The sequence below is a fragment of the Meriones unguiculatus genome, chromosome 4, assembly GCF_030254825.1.
Source record: "Meriones unguiculatus strain TT.TT164.6M chromosome 4, Bangor_MerUng_6.1, whole genome shotgun sequence".
Lineage (NCBI taxonomy): Eukaryota > Metazoa > Chordata > Mammalia > Rodentia > Muridae > Meriones > Meriones unguiculatus.
The window spans coordinates 118,465,286-118,479,816 of NC_083352.1; the positions used below are offsets into that span (position 1 = coordinate 118,465,286).

The 14,531-nt window shown below is 47.9% G+C and overlaps 1 protein-coding gene across 2 annotated transcripts in view; it reads right to left on the reverse strand.

The window, feature by feature from the left end:
* Positions 1 to 14,531, reverse strand: part of Plcg1 (phospholipase C gamma 1) — a 34,150-nt gene that overhangs the window by 10,991 nt on the left and 8,628 nt on the right. Inside the window, exons 3-13 of one of the 2 annotated variants that reach the window (XM_021644352.2) lie at positions 4,563 to 4,715; positions 4,358 to 4,451; positions 4,146 to 4,193; positions 1,703 to 1,787; positions 1,524 to 1,607; positions 1,263 to 1,297; positions 1,013 to 1,085; positions 830 to 931; positions 529 to 647; positions 355 to 440; positions 160 to 280 (exon numbers count right to left, since the gene is read on the reverse strand). In XM_021644352.2, the coding sequence (XP_021500027.1) occupies positions 160 to 280; positions 355 to 440; positions 529 to 647; positions 830 to 931; positions 1,013 to 1,085; positions 1,263 to 1,297; positions 1,524 to 1,607; positions 1,703 to 1,787; positions 4,146 to 4,193; positions 4,358 to 4,451; positions 4,563 to 4,715 (1,000 nt within the window). Of the gene's footprint in view, positions 1 to 159; positions 281 to 354; positions 441 to 528; positions 648 to 829; positions 935 to 1,012; positions 1,086 to 1,262; positions 1,298 to 1,523; positions 1,608 to 1,702; positions 1,788 to 4,145; positions 4,194 to 4,357; positions 4,452 to 4,562; positions 4,716 to 14,531 lie in introns of both variants that reach the window. The other variant, XM_021644351.2, reaches the window with a different exon arrangement.

Genomic DNA, 14,531 nt, shown 5'->3' on the forward strand with positions numbered 1-14,531 from the left:
CCTGAATGCTAGCCAGAGATGCAGAGGGCAGAGGCAAGAATGCAGAAAACTGGTTTGAGCAAGAGCAAAGGAGACAGAAGGAATGGGGTAAGCCATGTGAAGGGTCCCAGGAGCGAAAGGACCTTTTGGAGGTTGCCTGTGTCCTCCACACCTACTCACTCTGAGGCTACGAAAGCATGCTCCTTGATGGTGTGAAGGACATCTGAGAACTTGATCTTGGTGGTAAGAGTATGCCCGTGGTAAATGACTGGCATCCCGTCTGGGCCATCCCAGCAGTCCACTAGGGAACAATATCATCACGATCAAACAGGCAGGCCTCCCACTGTCCCTCTCCAACCCTTAGACCCAACATACACTCAATGCAGCGACAGCCCATCCTCAGGCAGCGAGCATAGGCTTCCAGGGAGGACTCACTAGAGAACTGGTCCCCAGTCAGGTACCTGGATAAGCAAGGAGAAACACATACAGCCTGGTGGGCCTTTTTCCCTTCTCAGAAGAGGCTGGATGAACAGAGAGAGGCATACTCACGTATTATGTGAGGAAGAGATCCAGTAGTGAGAGAGAGGATTATTCATGGTATCTGGGCACACAGCATCTAGCTTCGAGTTCCACACACTGTTCTCTTTGGAGAACAGAAAGGTGACAAACTACAGGAATAAATGCAGAGAATGAGAGTGAGTCCTGGCTGCCACATGGGATGGACAAGAGTGCACTCAAGTCTCAACTCTGTGGGCAAAGTGGAAAGTAGGTTGCAGCAACAGCTTCTAGGGCACAGGTTGGCTCTGGTCACCTATTTTCTCTAACAGAATGGTAGAAAGGTGGGGCTTACCTCATCCAAGAAGAAGTATGGCTCTTCAATCTCTCGCAAGGGATCTCGAAGGAAGCTGAGCATAAATTCTTGCACCTGGAGCCGGTCAACAGCCCACAGCTCCTGCTGGGTAGACAGGGAGTCATGTAAGAGGCCTCCAGTGATGAACCCACCCTGCAGCCTGACTCCCTGACCCAGCCATACCCCCTGGTATTCAAGGAGGAACTGCTGGAACTCAGAAAGGGATACCCGGCAAAGCTCCGGCCGCTCTCCAGTCCTGCAGGGAGACAACATAAGTTTCTGGCAGCTGGCTGACTTGATCAATAGACAAGGGGCCCCTTGCTAACGTAGATACCCAATGCTTTATCATGCCCCACCCCTACCCACCCACAGCTTCCCACCTGGGTCTGGAAACACCCAGAGAAAAACCCCAATTGGCTGTTCCAAACCAAACCTCAATGTGCTGGTTTCCAGGAAGGGGAGGTCCATCTGCAGGAAACAGAATCTGGTCAGGGAGAGAGCAGAGGGAGACCATGTAGGAAAGGGGCTCCTAAGGAAAAGCTGGGGAGCAGATGCCCTGGGCGGGTGTGTGTGTGTGTGTGTGGCTGGAGCAATGTCACCTAACAGACCCAAAGCAGGGCAGCAGGGCAGCAGGGCTAGGAGAGGAGGCAGAGGAGTTGGGAAAAAGAGAGGGGAGGGCAAGAGGCTTATGCACCGTCTTCTGGGCGCTGTACATGAGGCTTCGGTACAGCTGAGCAAACTGCCCGTATGTGATGTCCCCGCTGCGCTGTTCTAGGTCCTGCATGGTACAGAGCAGGACTTCCAGTCAGGCCTCTTATGAGGAGCTACTGGCCTCCCCTGCCCTGCGAGTAGATAGCCCCGAGTGTACATTACCGTCAGCCGTTCTCGGAGGAAACGCATGTTAGGAACCCGGTAGTTGACCTGTGACAGCATGTTCTTCAAGTCCTTGGCTGATATACTGAGGAAAAAAAAGGATACTATTTTGACCTTAGGCTGAACCCACCCTGAGGATGGACAGGTAAACAGGATGGACAACTATACATTGGGAAACTGCAGGGCAACACTGGTTCAAAATTCATGGTGTGATAAATGGAAGCCCCTTCCTTTCTCTGGGTCCCAGTTCCACCATGTGAAGAGAAAAAGCCTAATATTCTAGAGGTGACTGACCAAACTCAGGAAAGCAAGTCAGGCCCAGGGGAGGAGGGCGGAGGTAAGCCATCTCCAACAGTTGCCCCCAGCTCTGATCTACTGCCTGTTCAGGACAGGGCAGTGCCTACTTAAATTCCTGCTACCTACTCAGATATCCTGGGACCCACAGCTCCGAGGCTCACTGACATGCCAGAATAAGCAGCATGCTTCCGGAGGGAAGCATGGGCACCCTTACCTACATGCAACTGCTACTGCCTGGGCACACTCCTGAGGTTGGACAGTAAACTGGCTCCAGGAAAAGAACTCAGAGAGAGCTACCCTCCGCATGGCAGCTCGGAAAACAGGATGAACAACAACATACAAAAGGATGCTCTCAAGCAAGGCAGTGGTGGCACATGCCTTTAATCTCAGCACTTGGGAGGCAGAAGCAGGCGGATTTCTGTGAGTTTGAGGCCAGCCTGGTCTACAGAGTGAGTTCCATGACAGCCAAGGCTACACAGAAAAACCCTGTCCCAAAAAACTAAAAAAAAAAAAAAAAAAAAAAAAAAGCTCTCCTGGGAGTAGGTACTGGAAATTGGTAGCATATTTTCATCACTACTTCTGAACTTCAATTTTGCTACTTATGAATTTTAATATAAATATCTGATACACAGATGGTCTCAGATGACCCCTGTGAAAGGGTTGTTCAGTATGTCTCCCCAAGGAGACCCACAGGTGGAAAACCAATGCTCTAGAGTCAGCACTTATTCTGCACGGGGCACTGAGTCACCTGACCCTCAGTCAGCCACATAGGTACTGTTAAGGGGCTCCACTTGCACAGAGGAGACAGAGCCTCTGTTCCCTCCCTTTTCTACCGCCATACACACATGCTGTTCTTTCTGTCTTGTCCTGCTCACTTCTCTAATTGTTGTCCCTTCTCCTTCCAGGTAAAATGTGCAAAACCCACCTGCACTCCCTTAATGCCCCCTATGCTGCTCTCCACTGGGCTGAAGCTACTATTCCCACAATGCTATTAAACATAAGGATAAACGTACTCTGGAGCTGGCCACTGGGCCTCTTCCCTTTTCTTGCTATCTGTGTCCCACAAGACTTTCCATTTCACCTGTCCATAGCCCTGTGTTATTACCCCAGCTCCAACTCATCTGAACTCATTCTATCAGCTTGGTGCCTCCACATCTCTCTACCTGGACATCTTCTCCACATCATTAAACCTATACCCGCACTGAGCCCTAAGGTCCCCACAAGGTGTTCTTCTACTCTCTTCTTGTCTCAGCCAATGTCAACTTTACTTTGCAGTTGCTTAAATCTGTTGATCTCTGACTCTTCTCACTGATACCCCCAATCCAGCTAACCCCTACCATTATTAGCTCAACCTGAGCCCTCTTATCTCTCACCCTGGATAGGTGGAACAGTGCCTAATAGTCTAACTCAGCAACATGATCCTAAGTGTACTGCCTAGTTTTATGTCAACCTGATACAAACTAGAGTCGCTGGGAGAGAAGGGAGGCTCAATTGAGAAAATGCCTCCATATGATCCAGTTGTAAGCAAGTCTGCAAGACATTTTCTTAATTAGTGATTGATGCAGGAAGGCCCAGCCCATTGTTGCTATTGGGGAGGGGCACCCCTAGGCTGGTGGTCCTGGAGTCTATAAGAAAGCAGTCTGGGTAAGCCATAAGGAGCAAGCCAGTAAGCAGTACTTCTTCATGGCCTCTGCATCAGCTCCTGCCTCCTTTGGTGATGAATAGCAATGTGAAAGTATAAACTGAATAAACCCTTTCCTCCACAAGTTGCTTTGGTCATCTTGTTTCAGCAATAGTAACTCTATCTAGGACACTGAGCAAACTCTAAGTCAGAGCAGGTCACTGCATTGTACCTCCCATGACTTCCTGCCTCTGGGGACTATCAGAGGGCCTTGCAACAGTACAAGCTGCATATATAGCATATCATCTGGTCTTTGCTTCTTCTATCTCCTGGTCCTCTGGCTGCACTGCCAGCCACCTTTCTAAGACCCAGAACCAGCTCTGAACCCTATTCTCAGCAGCCTGCACTACTTGTGTCAGAATCCCTAACCCTTCCCAAGGTAACTCAGTTCTCTGGTCCCTCTGGCTCAAATGCTCTGGGTGCCTCTACCTACTGGTTAGGTGCATACCCCAGCTAAGCACATACCGATCCTCTCGGTTCCGATCCACTGAGTAGAACTGTTTCCGGAGCCACCTAAAGAGAGAGAGAGGGAAGCCTGAGGTGAGGGCCCCTTCTCCAGCTAAGCTAAAGCCTGGGGAGAAAAGCAATTACTGTCTGCATAGAGGGGCCTGAAGCCTCCACCTCTTTTCCCCTGGTTCCAAGACATCTGGTCTTAACTACATGAAGATGAATCGTACCTCTCAATTTGCAGGGGTGTGGCTGCCTGCAATGTATCCTCCATCAGCCAAGTTAAGCCCTTGATCCACATGTTCACTTCATCCTCAGATGTGGCTGTGAGCAGAGCAACAGCTGAGCTAAGGGCCACATACCTCCCACAGGAGCAAGGGCAGCTGGGCTTTCCCCTTAACTACACCCCATCTCCTCTAAGCCCTCATCTCTCACCTTGTAGGCTCAGGGTCTTTAGACGGAATTCCATTCCATATAGGATGACGAAGCAGTGTGACTGATCTGGTCTAAAGGCAGGGTCTTCTTGGTAGCGGTCAAAGTCCCGTGATGTCTTCCCTGGTCGGATCTCCTTGATTTCACGGATATCAACTGGGCAGGTAGTAATGGCCAAGGTCAGTTTGAGGTCCTAACAGTCAGTATCAAAGGGAACACAGACGGCTTTTCTCGGTCATTTCCACACCCTCCTCTCTCAGGAGATGGACCACAAAGAGACAACCTTTTCTCTGAGACAGACTGAATCCACTCAATAGTTATCCCAGGTAATAGATAGAGCTGGGCTTTCTCAGAGTAGGCCCTTTTGTTGTTGCTAAAGGCTAAGGATCTTTGGGGACATGGAGGTAGGTGTATCTGTTATCCCTTCCTTATCTTTGTTCCATTGCTGGCAATACAGGCTATACACTTGGACCTCAAAAAGAGCTGGACTCCAGAAGGAACAGCAGGGATCCAAGGCAGTTAGTTCCTTGTGGATCACTTTTTAACACAATACAAATGCAGACCCAAAGTCCTAGAAACGGGGCTAGCCAAGTCTGGATTGGTCTCAGAATTCCAGACAGAATCTTTTTTTTACACAAGAAGGCTTGTTTTATTATTAATTGCTTTCATTCAACCAAATTTTGGGATTATCTAAGATCTTACACTATGCCTCTTGTCACTCTTTCTTGCCATTACAGATAAATTCTTTTTTTTTTATAATTTTATTTTTCTCATTAGTTACATTTTGTTAATTCTGTATCCCAGCTGTATCCCTCATTCCCTCCCCAATCCCACCCTCCCTCCCTCATCTCCTCCCTGCCCCTTTCCAAGTCCACTGATAGGGGAGGACCTCCTCCCCTTTCATATGACTCCCTTTTGTCAGGTATTTTCAGGACTGGCTGCAAAGTCCTCCTCTGTGGCCTAACAGTACTGCTCCTCCCTTGGGAGGTGGGGAGGTCAAAGAGCCAGTCATTGAGTTCCTGTTAGAAATAGTCCTTGTTCCCCTTACTATGGGAAACCAATTGATTACTGAGCTATCACGGGTCACATCCGAGCAGAGGTTCTAGGTTTTATCCTCTCATGGACTTTGGTTGAGTGTCCATCTCAGAAAAGACCTGTGCCCAGATACGTTTGGTCCTTGTGGAGCTCCTATCCTTTCCACATCAAACTCCCCTTCTTTCATATGATTCCCTGCACTCTGCCGAAGGTTTGGTTATGAGTCTTAGTATCTACTTTGGAGCACTGCTAGGTAGAGTCTTTCAGATGCTTTCTGCGGTAGACTCCTGTCCAGACAGAATCTTAAATCAGGTTCGGAAAACTGGCAAATCCTCAAATGACCCACACACCAGACATGCCCACATAGGTCTTAGCAAAAGGCTAAGTTCTGGTTAAGGCCCAGGCTGTCCAAGAAGGTCAGGCATCCTGTGCTATGTGGCTTGGTATCCTTATCTCAGCTATGACAACGTTCTCAACTGCTCTCCTATTCTCACAAGCAAAGGTGAGGCAAGTACATGGGCCTGAGAATTAAATGATCGGTTCTGGCTACTAGCCTGATCGACAGGCAGAGCAACTATAAGCTAATGACTCAGTCAACTCCTCCTAGTTGTAGCTTTACCAACTAAAGAGCTAAGGGTCTGACTCAGTTTCTCAGGGCAGTGGAGTAGTGGGCTGCATGGACTAGAATTCTAGCTCTTCCTCATGTTATCTGAGTCTCAGTAGAGAGACAACTACCCTGTATCTACTGCTACACTTAGGAAGGGTGGTTAAAGCATTAGAGAAAATGCTTACTCAGATGTGGGCTCTCAGCCTTAGTCTGAGAGGTCCCGCCGCAGCTGCCCTGACCCTACACCCACTTCATCCCTGAACTAGATGGGAGCCTGGATAGAAGAAAACACTCAGGCTAGGAAGAGAGATTCAGGCTTGACAGAGCTTTCCCTCAGCTTGGGAACTTCTTAAAATGTTCTGCCCAGTCCACCTTCTGACTAAATTCCCCTCAGATTGTAGTTCTAAACACCAGCATGGCTACAACATCCCAAGAGCCCCAACCAGCAGCTCACATTCTTCCTGTGTTGTCCCTTGAGCCAGCCACAGTAGCTTTATCTGTCCTACCGTGAACAGTGGCAACACTTTTGGTCCCATCCCCAGCACTGCTAACACAAACAGTACTATCTTTACCTGGATCCAATTCTGTCCCCTCAGCAAAGCCCTCAGGTCTATCCTCCAGCAGGAAGTCCAGACTTTCCTGTTGATGGCCACAGTTCTCACCAACTCACCATCCTTCCTGACTCTTCTAAATCACAAAACATTGTTTGGACACCTGGTTCTGTAGGCCCATTTACTCCCCTCCTGAGGATAGCCACTGCTAATCCACCATGAACCAACTCCCTTTATAGCCTTTGAGATTTGCATGACAGGGCTCAGAGAGTTTTTTGTCTTGCCCTCTTCTCTGATCCTTCCAAACCAAGCCAGACCCCACAGCAAGAACAGCAAATGTTCCTGCCCCATTTCATTCTAGACCCTGAGCTGCCTATTCTCCCACTGGATTCTCCTACTGAGGATCCATTCTGTGGTAATCATCCTGTCTGTGCCTCAGGCTGCTATGAAATGTATGTTCCTCACACTCCGTGGGAGGCAGAGCCCCTTCCAGTACTCACTGAATGACTGAATGCAAAAATGAGAAAAATGCAGGCACAAAGATCTGTCAAGTAAAAAGGCATAAGGGATGGAGTAACAACGGAGGCATTTTACTCAGTTCTAGAACCAGAGCGGGGAGAGCTCGGTCACAGCCACAACTTGAGAATAGTTTCTAAAGGTGGAAGGAAGAACTTCCTATTATGGGGAAATGCCTACATCATACACCACACAGCCACCACAAACTCTGCCTTTTGAAACAGAAACTAGAATATTCTTCCAGTGCAAAGCTATCATCCCCCTCCCACACATTTGTCCATGCGTGTGCACACACACACCTACATGATCCACAGTTAAGGCCTTTCCTGCTTGCTGCCCACCAGCTCCCACAGCCTATGCACAATAAGGTGTATACACAATAGTTAGAGCTTAAGGCTTAGGTCATGGTTAGGTCACATGTGGTTTCCTCACATATGTATGTACACATATGGATGTTGCATGTTCATACATGCAACATGTGCATGCATGTGTGTGTGTGCACAAAGCCAGTGAGCCCAGGTGAGTGCTAGCCTGCTCAATGTTCCAGGCACATTTGCACAGAGTCCAATTTGAAGTCAGAGCAAGTGAGTCCATGGTTAAATAGGGACCAGGCAAGCATACAGAAAGGAGGCCAGGCACACCACTCTTCTAAGCCCACACTAGTCACACCCACCCCTTATTCTTTCTCCCAGAAGGAGACAGCAGCATGACCCTAATGTCCTCTAAGTCTATGAAATCAAAAGCAGACTGAAAAGGACCTGGCAGCAATGAAATGGTCTACCCGGTCCTTGAAAGCACAGCCTGTGTTATCCACCCAGCCTCCTGCATTCTCAGGACAAATACTGCCATTTCTCTTATCTGAGAGAACCTAGGCTGCTTCCCAGGAGTTGCCATCACTGGGAAGACACTCCCTCATCAGACACAGCCTCTGCTTTAGTTACAGAAGAGGAGAGAAAGACTTTGCCAGCCCAGCCATGGTCTGGGTGAGGCCTTCTGTATGTCAGGAATGAGCGTACACAACTGCTTAGATGTTCTTTCCCTCTCCCTGGAAGACCCATAAGCCAGCATTCTTTTCTCCCCAGAAACTATGGGAGAACAGCATTTTGGAGGAACACTGGGGAAAAGAAGGTCCAGGATACTGAGAGGCCCCTGATATCCAGGGGCTGAGGAAATTTAAAAAAAAATAAATAAAGATATGCTTTGAAAACAAGGGCACGTTTTTCCAAAATGAGGGGACCATGATGACAATGGACCAACTGTAGGCTCGCCCTAACCTGAATGGGCACAGTCTAGCTCACACAGCCTGTCAGGAGCTTTCATATGTGTACTCCTCCAAGGACCAGGGTTCTAGGCCAAGTAAGAAGGCTTACCCAGGTTTTTGGACTGGCCTGGGCTGCATGGGAAGCAAGGGCTACCCACTCCTTCACACTGAATTTTCGTAAAGTCCTATAAAGAAATCAAGACTTGGTTTTTCATGTTACTTCTGTTTCTGTCTTTTTTTGAGATAGCCCTGGATTTTGAAATTTCCAGATTCAGACTCCAGAGTGCTGAGATCACAGGTGTGAGCTACTACTATGACAGACTCTTCTCAAAGGGATTTGGATTATGAGAAACTACCCACATCTATGCCAAGGACTATCATCACATGGTGGCTCTGAGGCCAAACAGTCTGGTATACCAGGCAGAATCCTGGGGTCTGTGCTTGTCACTACCCCTAGTGGAGACCTACCTACTTCTTTATTTTTCTTTTTTTAGATTTATCTATTTTTTATTAATTACAGTTTATTCACTTTGTATCCCAGCTGTAGTCCCCTCACTCATCCCCTCCCAATCCCACTTGCCCTCCCTCATAACCTCCCATGCCCCTTCCCAAGTCCACTGTTAGGGGAGGTCCTCCTCTCCTTCCATCTAACCCTAGCCTATCAGGTCTCATCAGGACTGGCTGCATTGTCTTCCTCTGCTGTTCCCCACTCAGGGGGAGGTGATCAAAGAGCCAGCCATGAGTTCATGTCAGAGACAGTCCCTGTTCCCATTACTAGGGAACACTGAGCTACCATGGGCTACATCTGTGCAGGGGTTCTAGGTTATCTCCATCCATGGTCCTTGTTTGGAGTATCAGTCTCAGAAAAGACCCCTATGCCCAGATTTTTTCGTTCTGTTGTTTCCTTGTGGAGCTCTTGTCCCTTCCATCTACCTACTTCTGTAACCTCAGAAAGCCTGCCCTGACTAAGTATCTGCTCTTAAAGCTGCCAGGCCTACCAAGAAAATCCAAGACGCATGGAGCCTCAATTCCAGCTTGAAGTTCTTTATGGTGGTCCCCATCTCTTTCAGGTTCAGTTTCCCAAGCTGGAAAACTGTGATTTCCTCTCCCTTAAAGGGCCATTCTGGGAAGCACTGTCTGTGTACCTGGTGTTATTGACATGGGGATCTATGAAAGATAGCCCTAGAGGAGATGAACACAGCTGCCTGCCAGGGTCTGCTTAGTGGGCAAACTCAAACCTCTAAGAGTTTTTTCTTGAAGATAAAGGCCACCAGGAAAAGAACACAAGCAGTTATTTCCCAACTCACAACTGGGCCTTACAAGATGAGTAATTTGTGGGGAGCAGGTCTCATTCTGATTAGTATATGCAAAGATGAGCTAAGATACTGATTCTTGAGTTTTTAACACCCCACCTGCACACATCCCATAGTGTAGGCATGTGTACCCCAATGGTACAATCCAGAAAAAAATAAAAAGACCAACAGATCTAAAATTGCAAAGATCAACTCTTCTCTCTGGATCATTAAAACAAGGTTATCAGTGAGAGGTATCCCTCTACCCAAACATCCCCCTGAGAGCATCATCCCTGACCTGCTCCATCATTCCAATCTTATATTTTGACTTTGGTATGGGTTGAAAATATACTTGCTGCCTGGAACTTCTCTAAGATCTGAGGCAGATGACACAAGACCATATGTGTAAAATCGAAGTCTGTACATGTGGCCAGGGACTCTGGATAGGCTGTTCCCTTTCCATCTCCTCTCTTCTCTTCTGCCTTCCTCAACCCAGAAAAGACTCCTGATTTGAGACCCTGAAAATAGAGATCAGCCTTTCTCAGAGTACAGCATCTGGATGATGCTTACATAGACAGCAAGCTTCTGAGGACATGGCAGGAATCACAGTGTCCCTCTAAAAGACTTCTCATTTGGTGTACCCGAAATGAGAACTAACCCCAAGCACTTTGAAAGCTGTGAAGGTAGCACCCAGGGCGGGTAAGGACCTGCTTCTTCTGCAGAACAGGCTCCTACACCTCAGAGCACTCAACTCACTGAGTAGGCAGAAGAAACAGTGCTGTTACAGGAACAAGCTAAATGGCAGGAAGCCAGTCTGCAGCCTGAGAGAGGGAGAAGAGGATTCTTCTGGTACTTGGCTCCTGAAGACAGGCTACTTCTGGTCTTTCACACCCACTTTCCAGACACCAGGCTAGGCACATGCCTGCCATCAGCTCTCTTGCTCATTACAGTGGGAAAACCACTCTGTGCACCCACTATAGAGATGGACATGGGTAAGTATTCTATAACCCAGTCAGAGTACTAGGACCGCAGGAAAACTACAGAAAGGGAATAAAAAGAATGGGGCACTAAGCCATTTCTAGGGGTTCATTACACAGGCCTTGGGAGCCAGGCCACAAAACCCCAAATCTTAATTTAGACCCAAGACTCTGGGCCAGAACTCATGTCCTAGCATTCCTCACAGCCCCTCAAATAAATATTCCCCACATATAGGCTCATAGAGTCACATGGCAAAGTGAAGGTGGTGGCAACATACTCTCCTCCCTGTGCCTCTGTGGCAAGCAGTTGCTGCCACATGAGTAACCATGGGCAAAAGAATAGTGACCCCTCTTCAGAAGCCTAGCCAAACCAGGCTACACCCACAAGAGACTGCCTGCAACACCCAACCAAGAAGGACAGCTGGGCCTAACTCTGAACTCGGGTTCTTTCCTACCTTGGTAAACAGGAAGCAGCCATTAAGACAGCTGGGTAGAGGTCCACGGGCTCTCCCATGACATGGGACTTTGCACTGCTATGAACAGACTACTTCAAGTCACAGCTGCACAGTACACAATCCTCACAATACACACAGCCACCTAGAGACTAGAATCTAGATAACTTTCCTGTTTAGGTAAATGTGGAATGGAGGGCCCAAGGGGGTCTCATCACATTTGTGATTCACGGTAGATGGGGGCTCTGGAGTGTCCTCATGGTAGTGTCAACTCTGATACTGGGTACACAAAGAAACAGAAAGGAGGGTACAGAGGGCTTCTCACTGCCCAGGCAGACAGCCCTCTTTCCTAAAACACAGTTTATTTCAAGTGGTAACAGCACACGTAGGTCCCAAAGGAAGGAAGGCCCCATACAAAACACAAAGCAGAAGAGACTTCAGCCACCTGAAACTCATTCACTTGTTCCAGGACTTCATTAGTTACAGGCATCTATCTGCTCCAAACCAGGCCCTGAGTTGGGTCCTGGGGAAACAAATCAATAGGCACCGAGTTCCTGCCCTTCAGAAAATCCCAGCCTGACGGAGGAAACAGATGGGGAGGCAGATAACTATGAGGTCATGCAAAGAATGGAGCAGCAGGGAGACATCTGTGGTGCTGTGTGCGCACAACCTCCCTTCTATTTAGTGTTCTGCTCTTGATTTTTTCCACACAACCTTGCCCACTTTCCTGCTTCTTTGTGAGCTATAGGCCTACCCACATTAAACATAGGCCAAAGTCTATGTTATGCCTTCTCAATGATAGTCATGCCCACAGCTTTAATTCCTTCTGATATATAGACAATTCACAAAACATCCCTAGCTTCTATATGTCTGACGCTACACTCCAATGCCCACTTCCTATTCCTATCTGTCCACCTAAGGAACACACATACACACACACAACTAACTTCGAAGCAAATATTGTCTTCTCTAACCCAAACCCCTAGACTTCTGGCTATATTCCTCTGAGTATACCAACAATATCACCTTTCAGACAGGTGTATGAACTGAAAACGTCACAACTAACCATTAAGATTCCCTTTTCTCAGGCCTAGCAAAATGGTTCAGCAAGAAAAGGCATGTGCTACCAAGCCCAAGGATCTGAATTTAATCCCCAGGACCCACATGGGAGAACACCCCCCCAAGTTGTTTCCTGACCTCAAAACATAACATTTTGAAACTTCAAAACATAATTGATTTCTTTGTTTCTCATCAATCTTCAATCCAACCATGCCAGGCCAGCTGACTGTTAATTCACAATGAGCAACTAGAAAGGACATCACCCTAGGTGCTAGAGCTCAACCATGGGAGGACACATTAGGTTTGTCATGCTAGGCAGGTTATGTTAAACAGCCTACAAATTTCTCAAAAACTGCAAAGCACAGAGGATGAGGTTGCTGCCTCTGCTGAGTGGAGAAGGCAGCAGTAGGAGGAGTGGCATCTGGTATCCTGTCACTCATCTTTTGCACACTTGCTATGTTGTTTCATCTTTACAACTAATACTATGAAATAAGTATCAGGGTTCCCATTTCCCAAGCAAGAACACTGAGCACAGAGTGGTTAATGACCCTACCCAAGGTGACAGTTGGTGAATGGCAGAGCCAAAGATATTTCAAAGCCAAGTTGAATGTGCCCCTGGCTTGTGCTCTGCACTGTCTTGAGATCCCTGTGAGAAGCAGCCAAGTGGGAGCAACACAGGGTAGATGGCACGACTCCAGGCTGCACTGTACATGCTGCTTTGTGGCACGCTTATAATAAAAGCCTTATATGTACTGTTTTAAATTCTATTATTAATGTGTGTGCGTGTGTGTATATGCATGTGATGTATAATGATGGACATATCCCATGACACTTGGGGAGACCAGAGGACAACTATGGGTTCCAGTGATCAAAGGTCTTCAGGCCTGCACGGCAAGTGAGTTTACCCACTGAGCTAGCTATCTCTCTGTTCTCATATGTGTCTTTTAGGGCTGTCTGGCTGTTTTCTGTAAGTTCCTTGAGGACATGGACCATGTATATCATCTTCACTGCTCCATACCTAGCAGGAACTTAATAAGTGTGCAAGGAAAGAAAACTGTAATTGGAGTCTTTCTTGGCTGACCAACCTGCTCCTGCCAGCAGGTAAGTGAGACCCCCCCCAGACTCAGATGCTGCAGGCCTCTCTGCTGCCCTATCTGTGCAAGACCCTTCCAAAGGGCGGAGGGGAAACAGTAGGTTACAAGGTCAAAGGAAAATCTGGGTTCTCCCTCCCACAGAGAAAACAAAGCAGCTTCAGACTAAAGGGAAGACATGATGGAGAGAGGCTAGGGAGGTGGGGGGAGGCTTACTGTGGCAAAACTACTCACCATATTTTCTCACCTTTTGCTTGTGCAAGTAGGACCAGTCTTAAATCCCCAACAGGAGGTCACAGGAGTTAATTCTCAATGGCAAAGAAAGTCATCAAGTTGGAGGCTTGATGACTGCAGACTTATTTCTTTATACCCCAAGAGGTTTCCTGCCTTAGAGGTACATGGCAGCTCCCCTCCACAGCATCTGCCACAACCTCTGGGTCCTGCCAGACAAAGCTACTCCCCTTTTGCTCCCTAGAAAAGCAAGGCCCCAGAGAAAGATCTAGTGTCTGTCTTCAACCACATTCACTGTCTTCATTCACCGTCTTCTCAGGAAGCCTAGCTTAGATGCTTTGAAATTCTTTCCACCTCTCAAATGAGAGAGAGAGAGAGAGAGAGAGAGAGAGAGAGAGAGAGAGCGACCCCACCCCCAGTTCTAGTAGGTGTTCATCCCATCCCCCATCAATGTACATACTAGTACAGAACTTCATGTTTCTAGTATAGGCCAGTTCTCAGTGCAGAAATCAGGACAGCCTCTTGGGAGCAGTCTGGCACCAGGTACTCTCAAGTCACACTGGACTCAAGGGCTGTCACAAAACCCCTGATTTTGTAACCCCTGATTACAAAATGCCATTGTAAGTTACCTTCTGAACCTCTTTGGTAGGTATGCTAAGTGGTCCCAAGAAAGGCCACAGTCCTAGCTAGGACTGACAAGTGAACACAGAACATTACACTTTTTTCCTGTTGTAGGTAAGGAAGTGGCTTCCCACATGTGAAGCATCAGGTGCAGAGCCCTAGAGAAGGACTATCACTGCCTGCCCATCAATACCTAACTGCCAAATGAGGGAACTGCACACCTGGGCTGATCTACTACCTCCAGAGGATGAGAAACCTGTGGACCCATGGCTAATGGAG